The following is a 20855-nucleotide window of genomic DNA, read 5'->3' as shown; positions in this document are numbered from 1 at the left end:
AATCAATGGTTAGCTTTAGAGAAGCACCAATATCTTTTTTAGGATCAGTGAACACATCCATTATGCTGACATCAACAATCTGTTTCGAGCGATGCCAATGTGTGAATGAACTCAGGGAAAAGAGCTGCAAGAAGATGACCTAAATAAAGCTTTTGTATTTAGAGAGAGCATGACTTGCAGCAGAAAAGAAGACGTGTGTTCAAGAAATGTGTTCAAGAAAACAGGAAGATATTTAATGGTATCTTGTTCCATAATTGTGAGGCCACAGCTGAAAAAGGTCAAATGGCCTGAGGTTTAGCCAAGTATTAGGTACAACCAACAGATCAGCTGATCAGCTGAGCTAAAGCGCAGTAACAAAACATGAGGCTGAAGCAAGTCGCAGAAGTACAGAGGTTACAGTCATTCTCTTAAAACAGCAATTCAAGGGATGTAGTTCATGTGTAATTTCTCTGCTTCATAGGGAACAGGCGACTCAGCACTATTGCCTTAGTAATTATTTATGCTACCGCCCTTTAAAATGCAGATTTTTCAGTTTTCAGTGGAGAAAAGAAGTTTTGGGACCACAAGGACATCACTTTCTCAATGATGTTATCTGTGACAGCTTTCCTCACTGTCATCCACAGAAGATGCTAAAATACGTAATCAATTGGTATTTGCTTAGAAATCTTTGTAAAGTGACTGCTTTCACAGATATCGCCTCCTCTCCCAGTATGAATAATTAATGAAAAATCAGGACTAGAAACAGAAAAGGTGTGTTTTTATGCATTTTTGTATTATTGTTAAATAAAATCAGGTAAAATTGGTGTCAGGAAGTCAAAGTGTCACTAAACACACTAAACCTGTAATTTAAACTCTTGTTTTTTTCATAAAAAGTGTCAAATTTATAGTTCCAAAAGTTCACAGAAACAGCTTGATTCAGTTAATCCTTTTGTTCTATTAGACCAACACGCAAATAATGCCTACAAAACACAGCTTTTAGAAGTTTTACTCAAGGACACGTTGTGCGGTCGTATAAGCCGAAATAATGAGGCAGTTTGGTTTTAAATTAAAACTGGCTGATTTTTATAAACTAAATTGTTTTCATTTTAATTAGCAAGGAAGGATTGAAACGGGTATATTCCTGCTAAACTAAGTTTTTGAATCTAGAAGGAAAGTGTTCCTGCTATTCTTGGGACCAAAACACAAAGGTTTAACTAACTCAGACAGTATTTGGTGTCTAGGGCAACTTTTTGACATTTACTCTGCATGGCTCTTTTTTTAAAGTCTGTTTTGGTGTAAAGTTGGTGAAAGTTTATGCATCTGGAGAACTTTAAATGATCTGAATACCAACAGACTCCGAACCAATTGTTTTAACTATAAGACATTTTTAGTGCTTTGCTTTTGTCCCGCATCTGACAGTTCACTGACATTCCAGCTAATGTTGCAGGGAAGAGAAGATGGTGTTCCTTCTTATCTGATATTCTCCTCTTCTTTGCACTCTCAGTCAACGACGTTCTCCAATGTAAAATGCTTTCTGGGCGGTAGCATTTAATAAAAGAAAAAACATTTGGACAAAATTTATTTAACCTATTTTCTGGACTATAGAGCGCACCATACTATAAGCCACACCTGCAAATCTTTTCAAAAAAAAAAAAGGAAACGTACATAAATACGTTCATACAAGTTTGAAAACATTTCTCCGACATACCTGCTGTTAGCATGTGCTTGTTCTAAATTAAAATAATTACTTTCTTCTTTCATTTCCAATTTTGACTTCCTATGATTCACTTCCTGCTTAAGAGCCCCCTGGTGGTTGAAGAAAATTCACAGAAAAGCCACACCGGGGTATAAGCCGCATGGTTCAAAAAATGAGCGGCTTATAGTCAGAAAAATATGACAATTTAACATAATTACTTTTTTTAATTTTGATTCCAATACAAGTACAGAAAAGTACACTGTGGTCCTGTGAGTCAGAGTACGAGTCATAGTGAGACGCAGTCTGGCTAATTATTCAATCCATCTGCACAGGTAAGGCCTGCAGACGACTGCTTAACAAACACATCGGACTTGGATTGGTTTAAAACAGCCTATAGTTGAGTACAGTAGCCTTTTTTCAGCTCAGTGGATGAGAGTCCCACAGCAACAGGTGGGGGAGGGCGAGCACAGTTTTACTCTGTGTTTCATAAAAACAGAAAAAACTATTTGACATTTACTCTGGAATGTCAAAATAACAGTCGTATGAAATATTTGCATTTTTACAACCACATCTTCCTGAAACCCCGGTACTCCTCGATGGCAGTACTGTACCAGCAGAACTTCAGAGAAGCCTGTCCATCAAATCATCAAGACCAATCCAGTTTTTCACCTCATACATAGTCGCTTATATGACATGGAGAAATTAACTTAGATTTAGCCCTCTCCAACTACAACAACGCTGTTGTTGGCATGTCCTCCGACTCTGAGACTGGCAGCAACACGACCAAAAGACACACACACACACCCACACACACACCCCACACACACACACACACACACACACCACACACACACACACACACACACACACACACACACACACACACACATCCTGAACAAGCGTGAGTGAACCAGATGGTTTGGGTTTGATCTCTTCTTTAAAATTCTGCACATCACAAGTGAAAAAAAAGATAATTCTTTAATTATGTGATAATATGGATAATTAGATAAAACTAACTGAAAGCTGTAAGTTTTTTAAAAAGACAACAATGAGAGAAAACTGCAAAAGAATCCACATTGAGGTCAAAACTTGAAAGACCAGAATGGAGAGATTACAAGCGACAACTGTTCATGTTGCTCTGACGAAGCTCAGAGCTCATCCCACTGATATTCCTGAGGGTTACTATGCTCACAGACCAGTTGTGGGACTGGAGGGCAAATACAAAAGCAAATTCAGACTAGTCTCCACACAAACAAAAAAAACTACTGCTGTTGTGAAAAAAACGGGACATGCAAAAGGAGGGCAGCTCTCACTGAGTAGAGTACGCGATAACAGTGAAATAATGTCTTATTCTGACAGAGCAGACTAAAGCAAGAAGGATGGATAAAACCAGATGTGCAAAAAAAAAAAGAAAAGAAACACCCAAGCTAATTGTGACGTTCTTGGTGTTATGCCTCAAAACTGGCAGTATTTAAGTATTATTCTAGCATGAAAAGTTCTTGATTGAAGTTTGGATGAAATACATTGGACTGCACTGAAATGCTGACGGAAACGACAAAAACAGGTCAAGGTTCCCAAGAAGAAAAGACGGAGAAGGCAAGCTGTGTGGGAGTGGGGGAGCATGTGCACATACGTCTGTCACAGCCAGCTGGGCCACCCCACCCTGTTTAATGTCACTCTGACGTCAAAGCCATGTGTTAATGCAGACAGGATGGAGCGAGTATTTATTTAACTTTGCTTCTCTCCTCCGAGAGAGCAGGCGCCCTGCATAAACAGCGGCTTCAGAGAAGTTTTTGCATGTTCACAGCCGAGCCGCAACCGGGGTTGAGATCATCCTCTCAACATCCTGGGACGAGCCGGCGCATCTCTTCTAAGTAACAGAAGCGCTAAAAAAGATGACATGTCGATTTCCATAAATTGCCGGCGTGTCGAGGCGTTAGTTCATTGCTGAACTAAGGTGAATGGTTGCTGGTTTTTCTGCGCGTCGACCGTTTAACATAAGGACATGCAACGAGGACCAAATCAGTATTTCTGCATCTTTTTAGGTTCTCATTATCAAAAATACAAACAGTAAATATTCTGTCTTTTCAGAAATTACAACAACTTTCCTTAGGAGCTGACTCACTGCAAACATGAACTGAGTGTTATTGCTAATACCGCGATGACAGCTTCGTGTCGAAGTTCGTCAACCTGTGTGGACAAAAGAAAAACAAAACTAATAAAAAGAATGAGAGATTATTTCCATTTATATGAAACTTCTTTTAGAAAAAACTTTCAGTGTTCCTTGTTACTATTTTGTCTTCTATATTTTAGATATTAAAGTGCCTCTACACACACTTAACTCTTCCGAAATGATCTGTAAAAACTGATGAATATTTGTTAACAATTTTGCACTTAAATCACTAATGAAGTTTGAATAACTTTAGTTTCGTTTATAAACTGATGAATGGCAGCTTTAGGCTGTGACTACTCTGACTTCAACCATGCTAAAATTCAAGTTTCAAGAAAGTGTTTCTTAGGAAATTAACTGAATGACGAATGGATTGGTGAGTTTTTTTTCTTTTCTATTGAAGGAACCTAGTTTTTCAGAAAATTACATAGTGGAAAACCATCTACAATATGTTGTTTATTTTTTTCATGAACTACTGGTATATAAGTGAGGTCTGATACAAGATGTCATTTATATGAGATACACCCGTCATTAAAAACTTTAAAGACAAGCACGTACTTTAAAATAGCAAAATGTCTTAAGATTTTACATAACACACAAAGCGATGGTCATTCTTTCTTTTTTCCCCCTGCTTGTCTTTATTTTCGTCAAAAAAGCAATCTTTATGGAGCAAAAACTAAACTATTTTCCTGGAGCTAGAGGAGAAACGCCACACTTGTACGCATTCCTTCTCAAATTCTGTAGATTCTCTTCTAAAAGAAGCGATGTTTGCTCAAAATAAAAACACTGACAAAGCCTCAATCATGGGAGCTAAAAAGAAATATAAACTGCATTTCTACAAATCCAAACATGTTGTGACAACTTAAATTACAAACTTCACTATTTTTTCCAACTTTCCAAAAACACTGATAGCAGTGTTTACCAGCATGTTTTTTTTTTTTTTTTTTTTTGCCAAGACATTCATAGTCTCAACTCTGTGCCGGTGAGAGGTACATTGCGGACTGAATATAGAGGAAGGCTCGCAATTATTAATAACCCTGGCAGTTATTAGCCAAAGCTATTTTTATTCATCTAAGAAGTTTGTTTATGATTGGGAAGAAGACAGGAATTTCCCAAATGTTAACAGAGCAAAGTACAAGGAGTCTAAATATTGGAATGAAATGACTAGAACGTGAAATATGTTGAAAACGTTACATATACCCCTCTCATAAAATTATTTAAAAAGGCTGCCTTGGTAATATAACAATCAAATCATTTTTTGTAATAGCTGACCTCTTCTTTGCATGTAACAAACACATAATAATGAGCTCAGAGCCTTTTACGTTGGAAAGCCTCTAGGCCATCACCCAAATCTTCAGCACTCACTACGCGAATCAAGTCAGGACTCCGTCTGGGCCGCTCCAAAGCATCGTTATCGATTCCAGCCAAAGGAAACCTGTTACTTTAAAACCTTTATCTGTCAGGGGTATGAATAGTTCTGAGTCCGTAGGTGGAGATCCAACAGCTGCAGCACTCTCACAGAAACACAACGATAAAGAGGTAGGAAGCAAAGAGATGGTCGGCCACTGCTGGCTCCATTGTGAAATGAACTCTCACACACACACACACACACACACACACACACACACACACACACACACACACACACACACAATGGAGCGTGGTAGTAACAAATAAACTGCTGGCTGCTTGTCCAGCCACTCCACCTTACAGTCCGTGATTGACTGGTGTAGATCCCTAACAGGAAAAACATTAGCTGCGTCGGACTTCGTTGCCCAGTGTTTGCATAACGTAATCCATCTGTAAATGTGCGCTCAAAGACACACAACAGGAGAAATGCGCAACTGCAATCCTCACCTCCCTCTTGCTGCCCTTCTCCATTATAAACTCCTCGCCTCCCGTCATGCCTTCATTAATTCTTTACAGACAGATTTTCTTCCAGCGCCATATGGTCATGGGAGAAAGTGTGGGTCACGCACCAAACTGTGAACAGCACTGCAACATTGAGGAGAATGGCAGGACAGAACATGGACGTGGTAGGACTCTCACATGAGGTAGGACTCGCCGTTTTTCGCATGAGCAGAGAGAGGCGCACACAGGGCCTGGACACAAACGAGCTTTTGCTCAGTTCCAGCAGTGCGCTGCTGTGTGGGTTTTGCCAGGCCTTCCTTCCTCCGCTCCATCTCTCTCTGAACTCAACATATTCCATCAAACAGAGGCGAGATCTTGCTTGAAAACGGACCCCTGTTTTTCCAGAGTCCTAGGGGAGACGGGGGAGGGATGGCTGGACGAGGGAACACTGTGAGACTAAACTTGAGACACAGACTGACTCTGTGGGTCTAAAAGGGCAAAAATGAAAGAAGGATTGGATGCAAGTTATCTCCAGCTGTCCCTCTGATGAAGGGCCCTTCGGTCGATTTCATGGCCGGGCGGAGGGAGCAGGAAGACGATCACCGAGGCCTTGAGGCTGGAACACGCAGCACTTATTACGCACACGCAATTATCTCTGATAAGACAGGACGCCAGGTCACCCCGAAGGGTGGACTGACATGAAACACCAAGGGCAGACGCAAAAACGGCGATTCTGGGAATGTTACCAGAGGAAAAGCCAAAAAAGCAGGAGGAACCTCTGACATTTAACACATTTACGACAAGATTTCCATTGAAGAAAAACTACTTTAGCTTGGGGTAAACTTGTGGTTGTAAGGCACTTGCAGAGTTTTTCACTTCCCTTCAACTTTGTCACATTTTGTCATCTTGATGCCCTTTTGTTCACTAAAGTTCTACGAACCGCTGAGGCCTTCATAGAACACATCTCCATTTATTCCTTGAGAAAAATTTACCTGAAGCTTCGTTAATTTTTGTTTTATTATTTGGCGCATCATGTTCCGGCCGGAACATTATCTGCATTCTGCGGAGCTCTCACTTCAGTTGTTGACGAAAGCTAAGCGTTAGCGGCATAACGTCCGATCTTTACGTTCGGCCTGTGGGGATTTTATTGATTCATGATAACGCCCGGGTTTTCATAGTTTTTGGGGGGATCAATAAGCACCTTAAAATGACTGCAGTACGGCAGCCTTTCTACTCCGGGAGCCGCTGGTTGAAAGCGAACGGTGGGAACAGCCTGCAGGAGTACTTATACAGGTGACTGATAGCCTGATCCTACGGTGGGCGGCTGAGTAGTTGATGCTTACGGTGTAAGTGTAGCTTTACAGACGAACCGCACAACAAATTTCATATCAGCCCTTGACGGGTATGGAGCAAAGTGAGAATTCATCTATAAAACTCACTCAAGATGAATACATGAACTAAAAGCTGCAGTATAGACATTTTTTAGAAGCTTATTTGTGAGCATATTTGTAATATTTATTATTAAATTTAAAATAATTTCTGCTTTCTGTATAACTTTTCCTTCAGGTTAGGAGCTGTTATTGTTACAGGTTAGTTTTCTAAACAACAAAAAAGGAACTGTTAGAGAAGCTCAAAAATAGAAAAATTGAACTGATATTGATGCTACACCATATTTATCAATATTTTATTTTGTAATTTTTTTTTATTTGATTACTCAATTAATTGTAAGAATTATTGATAGATTACTCGATTACTAAAATATCCGTTTACCAAAGCCCTAACACCAAAGCTAAATTACACACAAATAGGGTTTCTGTCTACTAATCTGGTAACTTCTGATGCTTTTTGTGTTATTATAAGAAATGAATGCAGGAATTAATTTCCTTCACTAAAGCAGATCAAGCAGATCTGAGGGCAGGCTCCAGACTTCTCCAGACTGTGGGAAAAATCTGATGAAATCAGAATTTAAAAAAACAGTAAAGTTTGTAGCTGAAGAAACATGTGTATGAATACTTTTGCAAGGCACTATACATTGATAAAAACAGCTTCACGGCCGTCTTGTTAGGCGTTATTCTGCATTTAACAAGACAGCTGGTTTAACTAGCCCTATATTCTTGTGGTGCTTCAAAAAAAGTGCCTCGTCATGTTTTAACGACCCAGCTAAACGCATACACAGCGAGTGGCATGCAGCAGAGCTGAGCATGCAACACAGCGCGTCTCTCTCTCCCCACATGGCCCATTTGTGGGTGTTATAAATGTAAAATGAGACCCACATCAAGGGACCGTCACAAAGCGATGTGTTTTACGAGCTTCAGCTGGAGGAAACACCCCAGAGTGATGACAACAAGTGTTTGCCCAGTGACAACCACAAAGCTAATAAAACTACGCCGGCTAACGTCACACATGAACGCTCACCAGGGCTTTGAGAGACCTGCTAGCCTGCAATTTGAAGGCCAGTGGCCAAGAGGCAGGACGCACACAGGATTTATAGCACCAACAACAGAGGTGTGTCTCTTTAACACCTGCACTGCTCTTCTGCAAACATCCAGCTTCAATTACATAAAGAAATTTGTTGAACAAGGATTACCGGACTCAACTTTGCTGAGTTAGTGTAATCGACGGATTAACCACATTCCAGTTTTCAGGAAGACAACCACATTAATACAATGTGTAAAACAAATTACAGTGACTTAAACGTATGAATATGTGCATGAATACTTGTTAATACCCTTAGAGCAACTATGGAAGAACAGCCCACTGCTGTTTGACGTTTGCTTCATGTCCTTTAGAAAAACTCTTGAAATGAACCAATTTTTAAAGTAGTGCTAACGACGTCGTCAGATGCAAACAAGGTTTAAAGTTTTCACATTGAATTATTGGCCTTTTTATAATCGCTTATCAAGTTTAAGTTTTTCCTTTCGGCCTGTGGCACTTTTTTTGCTGCAGTGCAACAAAATAAAAAGTACAGCGCTTACCTGTTATTTTTGTTTGTTTTTTAATACAGCTTCACTTGTTGCTAAAGCGCTGCTTTACCAGATGAGCTGCTATATACTTGGCATATGCTGCCAACAGTTTAATGTAATATGTGTGTAGTGAGTATAATGCTAAAAAAATTACAGATAAGTTCATCCCTCTTGTCAGATGTTTCCCCTGAGATTTTAAAAACAGTTTTTATGCCACTGATAAAAAAAAAACACAAAAAAAAAAAACAATCTCAACAATCTCCAACTTTGAATCATTTGGCAACGTGACTAAAAAGCTGTTTTTCAACAACTAAATGGTTTCTTAACAACGACCAACCACTCTGACGTCTTTTAGTCCAATTTCTGTGCTCACCGCGGTGCTGAGACTGCCCTCGTCAAAATTCAATAACATCCACATAAATACAGACTGTAGAAGAACCACAGTGTTGGTTCTGTTGGACCTCAGTGCAGCGTTTGACACTGTTGACTGTGAAATATGACTGAAGTAACCGGAGAGATGGGTCGGACTCTAGCACAGTAATTCAATGGATCAAGTCTTTCCTAAAAACTGGGACATTTCTTGCATTGTACCAGACAAACATTCAATGAGGGATACCCCAAGGTTTGGTCCTAGGGCCCTACTTATTCAATACCTATAGACACTCACTAGCTCAGCTAACAATCAATAAGCTACAGATGATACACAGCTCTACATTACAATGTCACCAGGTGACTCCGAACTCATCCAAGCACTAAGATGTTCAGAGCAAATCAATGTTCTAAGAAAGTTCTGGTTGTGGCAGAACTTTCTCCAATTGAACATAAGCAAAGCTGAAGTCATTATCTTTGGACCTCAAAGTCACCAGAGAAATTCGGTTATTTCAGATGAAAATAGAAATGGATTCAGACCTGAACCTTCAGAGTTACATAAAGATGGTTACAAAGTCGACCGTCTTTCGCTGGGAGAACATGCCCAGCATTAAACTAATCTTTGCATTTATCTTTAGTCATTGTTGCATCAGTGTCCTCACTGGTCTGCTGCAGTTGATCCAGAACTCTGCGGCACATGTTCAGACTAAAACCAGGAGGACGGAGCACATCACCCCAAGTCTAAAGTCCCTACAATGATGACTCCCTCCCTTGTAGCTCAAAAAAATAGACTCTAAAGTACTGTTGTTAGTTTATAAATCACTGAACCTCACCTGGTGTCTGACATACCAAAGAAATGCTGATGGACAAGAAGCTCGTATTGTGAATATTTTCCATTGCTTGTCTCCACCTGCTGCAGACGGATTCCTGGGCCAAACACTGCCGAGGTGGTCAGCTATTCAACTTTGTCCCTTGAGTCCAACTTCAAATGATCACAAAACCCACATCATGCCAAAAAGTGTTTACAATTTGTAATGTAACTGGTGTGGAGAAAAACAATCCAAATATACTATCATTAATATTCACAATTAATGAAATATTTACCAATTTGTGTTGCACAATGTATCAAGAGACAGTAATGACAACTTAAATCTGAAAGTTCTGCTCGGATACAATATTTGAGACACTAAAATATTTCAGGTGAAATATTACATAATATTTAAACAGATTTCAACTTTTAGACACAACTGACTGAGGGGGAGACGCTTGCAGCGTGAAATTAGAAGACGAATCCCAGCAACAAAACTATAAAAGATGATTGTGTGTCAAGCAGTACTATGTATTGAATTGCAATCAATATCATCACAATGTTAATGCAACCAATACAATTTTAAAGAACTCCTTAGGATGATACAATTTTATTCCAAGTTGATAATATTCACTGCAAAATTCAACATCGCATCATACTACTGGTATGTCACTACAACTACACTTTATACCTTCAAATCAATTTTAAAAAAGGACTAAAACAGATTGAAGTCTTCTCTCACTGATATGAGACAAGAGGACAAGAGGGACGTCTCTGGTCAGGATTCTCCAAGGTTGTGATCATTTCATTTAAACAAGGGAACTACATTATAATAATGACTATAACCTACAGAAAAATTCAACAAATAAAGACGAATCTTGAAGGAATAAAACCCATCAATACCAGCTGCAGTAGCACATCATCTCAAATTGTAATTCATGATATTGTAGAACTTTCTAAACTACCACAAAACCCAGGTTTACCAATAATAAAAAGGTGTTTGTGTTCTTTTCCCATAGTTTGGTTGCGATTGTTCCAATTACTTTTTCCTTGAGATCACCAATAAAACGTCAACTACATCAACACGCTCCATCCCGCCACAACGCATGTTCAGATTCCAACCAAATGTTTTTTTTCCTCGCCCGAACAGCTTGTACTTTCTCAAAAACCATGTCACTGCCATAAGTGGTCATAGCCTCTATATTTAAAACACTCATTCAAATTCAACTTGTGAACACCAGCTCTGAGAGGACTGGCTTTTTTTTTTTTTTAACTTGAACAAAAACAGACTAATTCATACCCAAAAATGAAACAGGACATGCAAGATACCACTCAAAAGTCACCAAATTCACAGATGTTATTCTAAGCTTTATTAAGAGGTCTGAGATCACGTTTTTGAAAAGCAAACAGACACGATCCTCGGCTTTGCTTTGTTTGATTCCAGGATGAAAAAGTCAGCAGAAAACCATGTCGCTGGAGCCAGTACAAACTATTTTGAAGCTAATGGACAGATTGGACTATGCAAACATATTGTGTTAAATTAAAAATAGTTTTGCGTATTATATGATATTTTAAACTAATTATAAATATTCAATGAAAGGGCAATATCTGTTTGAATTGCTTTCCTTCATCGTTGATAAAGGGCTAAACATACGTTTACTTTTCCAGGCCATGTAAGAGGACGGCATGTCTCGAACTTTCCTGCATTTGAAAGTTCTGCTTAATTTCTTTGCAGGCACACAACAGCATTTTTAGTTAAAACTATATAATTGGCATGGTTTGCAAGTTTCCTACCTTACATAAGCAATAGATGTGATTTTTTTTTTTAAACGGTCTCAGACAAGGCAGAGGGAAAAGGTCTGAACAAAAGCAATTAATGTAATGTAGGCCCAGTGTTTTACAGCCCATGAGTAAACACAATTTTTCAGCACACTTAACATGACCATCTGCTCCAGAACGACTCTTTAACAGGGTACTCTGCCAACTAATATGCTATGAAGTGTTGTAAACAGTGGAGCCTGCAGGATAGGCTCTGATAATGTTGTCTCCAAATGATTAAGAGCTTTTTAACTAGCGTTTACTGTGAAGACCTGCAAACGAATGCGTTAGTACAGCCAGTACACTATAAAGTCACAAACATTTTTTAACTAGTAAATGAGCACTAAACACAACATAGTTCATAATGAGACACTGCGGATATTTTGCTGACTCAGACAATACCTGATGAGCTTTGAGTATTTGCAGGGAAATGGTTGTGTGCGTGTGAATATATACATATAGATAGATAGATAGATAGATAGATAGATAGATAGATAGATAGATAGATAGATAGATAGATAGATAGATAGATAGATAGATAGATAGATAGATAGATAGATAGATAGATATAGATAGATAGATAGATAGATAGATAGATAGATAGATAGATAGATAGATAGATAGATAGATAGATAGATAGATAGATAGATAGATAGATAGATAGATAGATAGATAGATAGATAGATAGATAGATAGATAGATAGATAGATAGATAGATAGATAGATAGATAGATAGATAGATAGATAGATAGATAGATAGATAGATAGATAGATAGATAGATAGATAGTAGATAGATAGATAGATAGATAGATAGATAGATAGATAGATAGATAGATAGATAGATAGATAGATAGATAGATAGATAGATAGATAGATAGAGATAGATAGATAGATAGATAGATAGATAGATAGATAGATAGATAGATAGATAGATAGATAGATAGATAGATAGATAGATAGATAGATAGATAGATAGATAGATAGATAGATAGATAGATAGATAGATAGATAGATAGATAGATAGATAGATAGATAGATAGATAGATAGATAGATAGATAGATAGATAGATAGATAGATAGATAGATAGATAGCTATATATATTCATATTCATACCACTTTCAGTGCGGTTACAGCTGAAAGCTTCATCTCAACCAGCTTTGATCACTGATGGAAAGTTTCACCCATTCTTCACATAAACAGATTTTGGGAAGAAAAAAAAATAAGTGATCATTCGTTATCCATTTTAAAGTTTTCCACAGAATATCAACTGGACTTTGATCTGGACTTTGATCTGACTTTGACTGGACCACTCCAGCATATCGATATGCATTGATCCAAATCTTTCATTGTAGCTTTGGACGCATATTAAAGGGTGTTGCCTGGCTGAAAAATGAACTTATGCCCCAGTATCACATATTTTGCACCTAGGATTGCCTTATATTTTTGCGGCTTCCTTTCAGCAACATGCAGGTTGTTGGTCAAACTACTGTACTGAGTTTGAAACTGATACATCCTATTTCATGAGCTAATAGTTTTGCGTATTATATGATATTTTAAACTAATCATAAATATTCAATTAAAGGGCAATATCTGGTTGAATTGCTCATTAGTGTTTCTTCATCGTTGACAAAGGGCTAAGCATACGTTTACTTTTCCAGGCCATGTAAGAGGACCGCATGACTCGAACTGTTTACTTTAGAAAGAGACAACATTTATCAATGCATTTTCAACCAACAATCAAATGTATTTTGACCAATAAAATTTATCAGCATGTGGTAGCATCAGCTAGAAAATGTGCATCTCTTTCCCCTCCATCGTTTGTGTCGCTGGTGTTACACATGCACCATAACTCCCCAACGAAAAAGAAGAAAGCAACAATATGTGATTACTGAAAAAAATTGCAAATATAGTAAACTCACAGTAACTTGCAACTTTAATCTGATTATTGGATTGCAAGTAGCAACGCGTTAAGAGTACACACTACAAGGGATCCGATTAGAGTAACGCGTTGATGACCACATTGTTTGCCATTTCTCCTCAAGCTATTTACGGATCTGTCAGGTTTCTGATATGAAAAAAAAAACATGCATGATTGTCTTTCCACTTCAATATTGTGGTTGTAACATACGAAAATTTATTCAAAGGGTAGGAGGACAGACAGCTCTTCTGTGTTTACAGCAATGTGAACATTGTTTTAACTTTTGGTCCATGACAGAAATGTCCTGGAAAACAAAACAAAAAAGTGCCACATCAAGGTTTGCAGTCATAGTCAGCCTCCATTTAAATGACGTAGCTCCAGTCCGACTTTCTGTCGGCATTTCAAGTTCTAAAGCCAAACACCAAACTATAAAGAATGTATAATAAATAGTATTTAAAAACTAAAAGGAGGTGAGGTTACACTCTGAGACTGAGATTCTCATTGAAACCAACTGGGCTGTGAGGATGTTTTAGAACAAACAAAACTAACTTTTTATGCTTTTAGTGACGTCTGAGAGTTGACTTGCTCTCAAGGACACATCTGCATGTTAAACCGCCGCGTACTGCTGGACCCACTGCTTGCAGCTTCAAAAAAAAAAAAAAAAAATCTGCTTAGCCAAGATGTGTTGCTGTAAATTATGGAGGTGAAGAAACAGAAGCCTTTTACTCCTTGAATGAACCAGAGAGTCTTTCCTGCATGAAGTCATATTTAAGGAGCGGAGACGGCCCTGATGCCGGTGACCATTTGAACACTTCTGATTCAACAAGTGAAGATCCAGCAGAGATCAGTGGCAGATTTCTGATTTTTAGTTTCTGCTACTGTGACCAGAATAATAATGGCAAAGACCCAGACCATCCATTAAGTAAATAAATAGTTCTAGTCATCCCATGAAACAGAGATTACAATACAATCGAAATAGTGTTAAAAATATCTTCTTTTTTATTATTATTTTCAACAGTTTGTCTGTTGTAAAATTTGTAGCATGACCATATTTTATTATTAATTGCTTACTTTGATTTCTGAAGTGAACGACGTCTCCACACAACTAGGGAACCACTAAACCAGTGATGTTCAAACTTTGTGTCATATGGGATAAAAAAAATTGAAAGAAAACCATAATTTTGTTAAAAACCATGAGGACAAAATTGTACATCTTTTCAACTTGCTCAACAATAAACTAAACATGCAATATTTTAATTAATCAAAGAAGTCAGATTTTTTTATTACAAGAAAGAGATGTTTAAATTAGATCCTTAATTTAAGAGTTTGCACATGTTCCTTGTTATAAAAAGGGAAGATTTTTGTGGACTTTTGAGTAAACATCTCTAGACGGATGTAGTTACATTTACATCAAATTAAAGAAAGTGACAAAAGAGTGGTTGTTAAAAAACAAACCCTATGTGCTGTGCCAAGCATGTTTCATTCTAAGATGAATTTGATTGTGTTGTATAATAAACATAAAAAGTTTCAATTAACTTGCTGTTCTGGTTGTAAAATTAAGTCCAAGGGTGAAACTTTGGACAGGAGTGAAACTTTCACCTCAAAAGATTTTTTTGTAAAGACTGCCAACACTCCTGGATCTGGCATGCTCCACGGCCAGAGGTCTAAAGCTCAAAGGAACAAACTGCAGCCAATTCGTTCAGTTATAAATTCAGCCTTCCTGTTAGCTGCTTAAGACGACTCTGACTCAACACTACCCCTCTTGGAAACACATCCAAGAGGGGTACAGACTGACTTCCTCTGGCAGATGGCTCTCTTTTCATTCTAAAAGGTCGGGTATGACCAAAATTACAAAACTACAAATTGGTGAAGGAGCAGAATGACCTGTTCCTCCCAAAGAGCCACTATACATATTGTAGCAACTGGAAAGAACAATCGACTTGAATCTGTAGCAAACACATTCACACTACTGGAAAAAAACAACAACTCAGAGTCTTATTCTCCCAACTCTGAAAACTTCCACACTGAAGAGGGTTGTGCTACCTCTTAAGGTATTGATAAACCTGTCTACCCATGAGAGCAAGCAGCTTGAACTTGATGAACTAACACATCTGCCTATTCATACAATCTTGCAGCTAGGATAAACAACTGTGCTCCACTCAGAAAGATATTGTTTGACTACAGCCTCTTCAACAACATGAGTGTGCTGGTTTTAGCGCTGCTTTCTCAGAAGAGAAAAAGAAAAAAGTACTTAAAAGAAAGAATAAAGTGATATCCCAGGAGAGCATCAAGGAAGTTTATGTATCCTTGTTGCTAATGAGAGATAAATTACCCACATTTGAAAAACAGCAAATTTCTCAATATTCAATATCTTAAGAAAAAAAAAAAAAACACCTTAATGTAACTTGTCTTTTTTTAAGATCTGCTGTGAGTCTGGTACCACCCTTGTATTGGGACTATTGCTGCCGTTGATGGCAGGAGTAATTAATGCCATCAGAGCCAAAATGATGCCATTTACCTAAAACTGTGCAGCCATAGCAGAGTTGTGGTGGTCCAGAGTTGGCATCGACAAATGACCTGATAAACATCAGGTCATCTTCTCAACCAGCGGTTGAGAAGACTGAGATATGTTAATGAGACAATTACGGTGGGTCAGTTTCTGACTGGGCAGTCAAGATGACAAATCGTCCGGTTTTGGTCATCAGCCAATTTCTAAAAAAAAAAACAAAAACAAAAGAACAAGGCGTATAAAAACCTGATTGTGATCTTGAGCAACTTTAATGGTGTCAAACCTTAACTGGTTAAAACAATGATCGGAAATGTCATAACGGAGCCTGGCGGGTTCTATATAACATGCATGTTATTAATCACCGTCAGCCAAACTTTACCTGCATCACATCATCATCTCCAGTGACCAATCTCTGAAACACACTCACTTTCATCCCTGAAAGGCCTTTTGAGAGCCACTACTGATAGAAGACTGTGTTCTCTGGCGAGTATTGAACCACTGATGTCAGGTCCACGCAGCAAATAACGACATGGGGGGGAGAAAATGCTGCCATGTGAAGAAAACAGGGCCTAGTTAAAACCTATCCACTGCTGGCTGTGGGTGATCTATTTTAACAGCGCCGTTTGCGTTTGGTCGTGAGATCATGACGAGGTAAATGAAGCACTGAAGGCCTCTGAATGTGCACACGAAGGCCACTGGGACACCTTACGGTCCCTGTTAAAAAAAATAAAAATAAATGTTGGATTTTTGCTTACAAATAAGCTGCTGCACCACCGGACTCCTCTTTCCTCTGCGTGGAAAGTTCTCGCTGCATTTCTATTTCCTAATCAGCAGCATTGCAGCGAAATATATGTCTGCGGCAAAAAATAAATAAATAAATAAAATGAAAATAAAAAAACAACACCCCCTTCGTTCCACCCTGGCTTTCTAATTAAGGTTTAAACAACAAGGAAAGGTAAAGACGGAGCAGCCAAACGTCTCCACACCCTGCAGCCCTTTTTTTCATTCGAGCACCATTACACGGCGTTATGTCATCGTAAACAGGCGCAGGTCCTCGCGAGTGAAAAAATTCGCTCGACTGCCCTTCGGTGCAACGCGATGCTGCAAAAAAAAAGAAAAAAAAAAAACACTCCCTGCGCCGTTCTTCCATCTCCAAGCCTTCCTTCCTTCCTGGGCCTCGTGTTCACCAGACCTGGCTGACAGACAGAGTGCTTCCCCCCAGTGCACGAGCAGATGATTTCATCTGAGGAGGTTTTTGCCTGGAGACAGAGCACTGCGCAGTGATGTGGGACACACACACACCCACACACACACACATAGAGAGAAAACATAAATCCTACAAGGAGGACAGCCTTGTGGAAGGCTCTGGCTTCTCATGTCGTACATGTTCGGATGTGGGGGGGGGGGGGATAATAGATTCAGGTTTATTTGAGTGTGTGTGTGTGTGTGTGTGTGTGTGTGTGTGTGTGTGTGTGTGTGTGTGTGTGATGGTAGGGGGGGGGGGTGAGGGGGGGGTTCCGTTTCGGGCACTTACCTTCCCTCGCCTTCAGGAGAACCGTGTTGGCCACGATATTTTCAATCTCCATTGTCAGAACGTGAATCCCGTGCAATGTCGATACATTTCACTCAGCAGGAGAAAAAAAGAAAAGAAAAGAAAATAAAGAAAGAAAAGACGTTTTTTTGTTGTTGTTTTTTTTTTTCTCTCTCCCCCAGATCAAAGGTGCCGACGGCCGCGAGGCTGTTGCACGCGCACAGGGCGAACGCGGCACTGGCGCATATTAGGACTCAGTTAGCGCTCGTCGGTCCTTTTCAGTCCCATATGTTCGGTGAAAAACCCGAGCGAGCCTACGGAGCTTTACGGTTACAGCGGAGCTTGTTAGCATTCACCGCCTGCCTGCCTGCCTGCCCGTCTTCCTTCCTGCTCCGGTTCCCTCCTCCTCCTCCTCTTTTTCCTCCTCCTCCTCCTCACCCCTCCTCTGCGCAGCAAACCAGGGGAGAGTAGGAGGGATCAATTTACAACCACCGCAGCCACCACACATTCAATCACAAGAGCATTCATACATACATGCATGCATTTCCTAAGCTCTGTTTCTGAAACGATTGTTACTGGACAATCGTGTCTGACTCTGAACACACACTCATATTCCATACTTCCACAGGCTGCATTTGGTTTGAAACAGAGTGGCTTTTCATCAGCTCTGCCTCCTGTCATTTTAGAAGTTACACATTTGAGCCAAAACTTTTATTCAGCATCTAAATGCAGCCCCTGGCTTGATTGCGTCTTTGACGAAACCTGTGCTGATGACACACAACATTTGTTTTTGTTTTTTCCTTCACCGGTTGTCTGCAGTCCCTTGTGGTTGTGGTGGTGGTTGTCTCGAGTTTGGCCATGTCACGCTTTTTCTGTCTTTTTTGGCACAGTATGATGCCATCCTCCGTGGGAGTCCAACCAATGCGTCAGTTCACCCACAAACAGAATGTTTGGTACCCACTGTGAAAGAACAATGGAGTGTTTAATGACAGTCTAAAATAAGAAAGAGCTGGGATCCCAGTAAATAGGAACAGATAGAAAACATCTGCAACGAGATACCTCCAATTTGCTGCATTTGTTAAGAATCTACTGTCCTTGACTAGAATCAAAGTTTGTAAAAAAAAAATTTGGTACAACTGAATTGTAATGTGCATGAATATTATTATTTTTATCATCTTTTATCTCCCTAATCAATAAGATTACAAAGTTACAACCAATAACACACTGATTGGTAATGGCTTGGGTGCACTGACACAAAGTGGTTTGTTTGCAAGTACAAGATTAATAGGAAGGGATGAAAAGGTGATGTATGGTTACAAAGCCACTGGAGGCTGGGTTTAAATTATTTCATAACCTGGAGAAGGCTATGATATAATTGTTCATATAATTGTTCACATATTAAGCCACTTGATTTAATATAGAGTGTAGTTTCCTTTGGCCACGATATTGTGAGTAGGTTTGAACTTGGATCAACATTTTCACAGTAACTAAAGTTCACTGCTTATTCAGCCTGCCGCTACCTTTAAACCTGTTCAAGAGTTAGAGGATTCAATTGGTGACAGAAAAAAGTACAGGATGTTTTTTTATGTTCAGTAGCTTATTGTTGTCTGTTGTCGCAAGGTAAGGAGACCTCAGGGCGAACACAGAACCTGTTGGAGGTAAAGTACACTCACTAGACACTTAGGCAGTACCAGGTTGAACCCCTTCACCCGTCAGAAGCACCTTAACCTTTTATGGCACATTCAAAAAGGTTTCATAAATATTATGAACATTCTACAAATAAATGAGCTGATCATGAGAATCTGCTGTTTCAAGAAACCATTCTGAGATGATTGTCACACAGTATTTGGGCCTGATGAAAGTAGCCATAAGAAGATGGCTGCACTGTGGTTATAAAACCAACAGCGCTCAGGTAGCACTTAAACAATGGTTGACTGGTTCTAAGGAGTCCAAACCAGCAAATTATTTGCCACACAATCACACCAACAGCACCAATCTGGGCTGTTAAGAAAATGGATCTGTTCCTTTATGATATCTATGGCTTATTCTGAGCACAAGGCCTGTTTCTTTGCAGCTGAAAATGATACTCATGAGTCGGTGACGTTTCTCCAGTTGGTTATTGTCCAATTTTTTGGAGTCAGTTTGGTGTTTGTGGCTTGTGCTATTTGCACACCTCGTGGTCTTCTCTTGCTGTAGCTCAACTGTGTGTTTTACATGTTGAATTTGTCTTACTTTGCTTGTAAAAAAAGGGGGTAATTTGTGCTTACGTTATGTTTTTAGATTTTAAACCTGTCTTTAAAAATGATTTGCTAACACGAGACCAAGATACTTAACAAATATCTTAATGATGCTTTTGGAAAATTTCTGGAAGTGTCAATGGAGCTTTATTATACAAACTGTCCAAGAACTTTATATAAAATAGAAAAATTTTATTCTCCTACAAAAAGATTACAAAAGGCCTGCAAGAAGAAAATATGATTTGTAAAAAAATCTTAACATTAAAAACTAGAGGAGCAGAATATAAAGAAAGAAATGCAATAAATGAATCAGTATTTTAAGAATATATGAAAAATAATGTTACAAGAAAATATTTAGTGAAAATAAGTACACCATTAAGAAAATGTAGACTATTATGAATTGTACTATTTAAAAAATAGCTCAGATATGATTGAGTATCCAAAATATTCCATCATTTATATAAATATCCCTGCATTTAATGTCAGTAGCAAGATTTTTAAGTATTTCTTTGAAATTAAATTTTTTCCTTTACTTTTTATGTCAGTTTTTATTGACCATTTTATGTGAAAACATTTGAATAACACAGTTTATCTTTATAACATGAACATTGTAAAAATAATCTTGTGCTTTATGCCGTAACGAAATCATCTAGAAAGGTTAAAAATCACCCATGTGTTTGTACAGAATTCGCAGTTGTTACATCAGGTTTTATTGGCAAGAGACACAAATGACGTTATGCCCAAGATACACGTTGAACAACACTGGCTCTGCTGTTGGACTTGTGGTTGTTGTGCATCCTGTGGAAAAGAGACACAGAGTTTCTTTCCAGTTCACGTTTCTGCATCCTCTGGGCTTTCCCACCCATCCCCTGTTGAATGCCTCCACCTTGTGGTGATACTGCAAAAACACAAAAAGTCATCAGACTTTGTAGGCCTCCAACATTGCTACAGTTTTACTGAACTTTATGGCAAAATGGCTCCCAAAAAGTGTTTATATGCATATA

The 20855-nt window shown here is 38.8% G+C and overlaps 1 protein-coding gene across 3 annotated transcripts in view; it reads right to left on the bottom strand.

Annotated features, from left to right (window-relative positions):
• Positions 1-18004, bottom strand: part of grk4 (G protein-coupled receptor kinase 4) — a 52913-nt gene extending 34909 nt beyond the window's left edge. For 2 of the 3 annotated variants that reach the window (XM_055040844.1, XM_055040843.1), the window contains exon 1: positions 17618-18004. In XM_055040844.1, coding sequence (XP_054896819.1) covers positions 17618-17669 — 52 coding nt within the window. In that variant the 5' untranslated portion in view covers positions 17670-18004. Of the gene's footprint in view, positions 1-16838; positions 17457-17617 lie in introns of those variants that run through there. The other variant, XM_055040845.1, reaches the window with a different exon arrangement.
• Positions 18005-20855: the final 2851 nt, after the last annotated feature.

The sequence above is a fragment of the Poeciliopsis prolifica genome, unplaced genomic scaffold (assembly GCF_027474105.1).
Source record: "Poeciliopsis prolifica strain line A6 unplaced genomic scaffold, Auburn_PproV2 SCAFFOLD016, whole genome shotgun sequence".
Taxonomy (NCBI): Eukaryota; Metazoa; Chordata; class Actinopteri; order Cyprinodontiformes; family Poeciliidae; genus Poeciliopsis; species Poeciliopsis prolifica.
The sequence above is the reverse complement of the archived record's forward strand: the minus strand, read 5'-3'. Positions and strand labels throughout refer to the sequence as shown.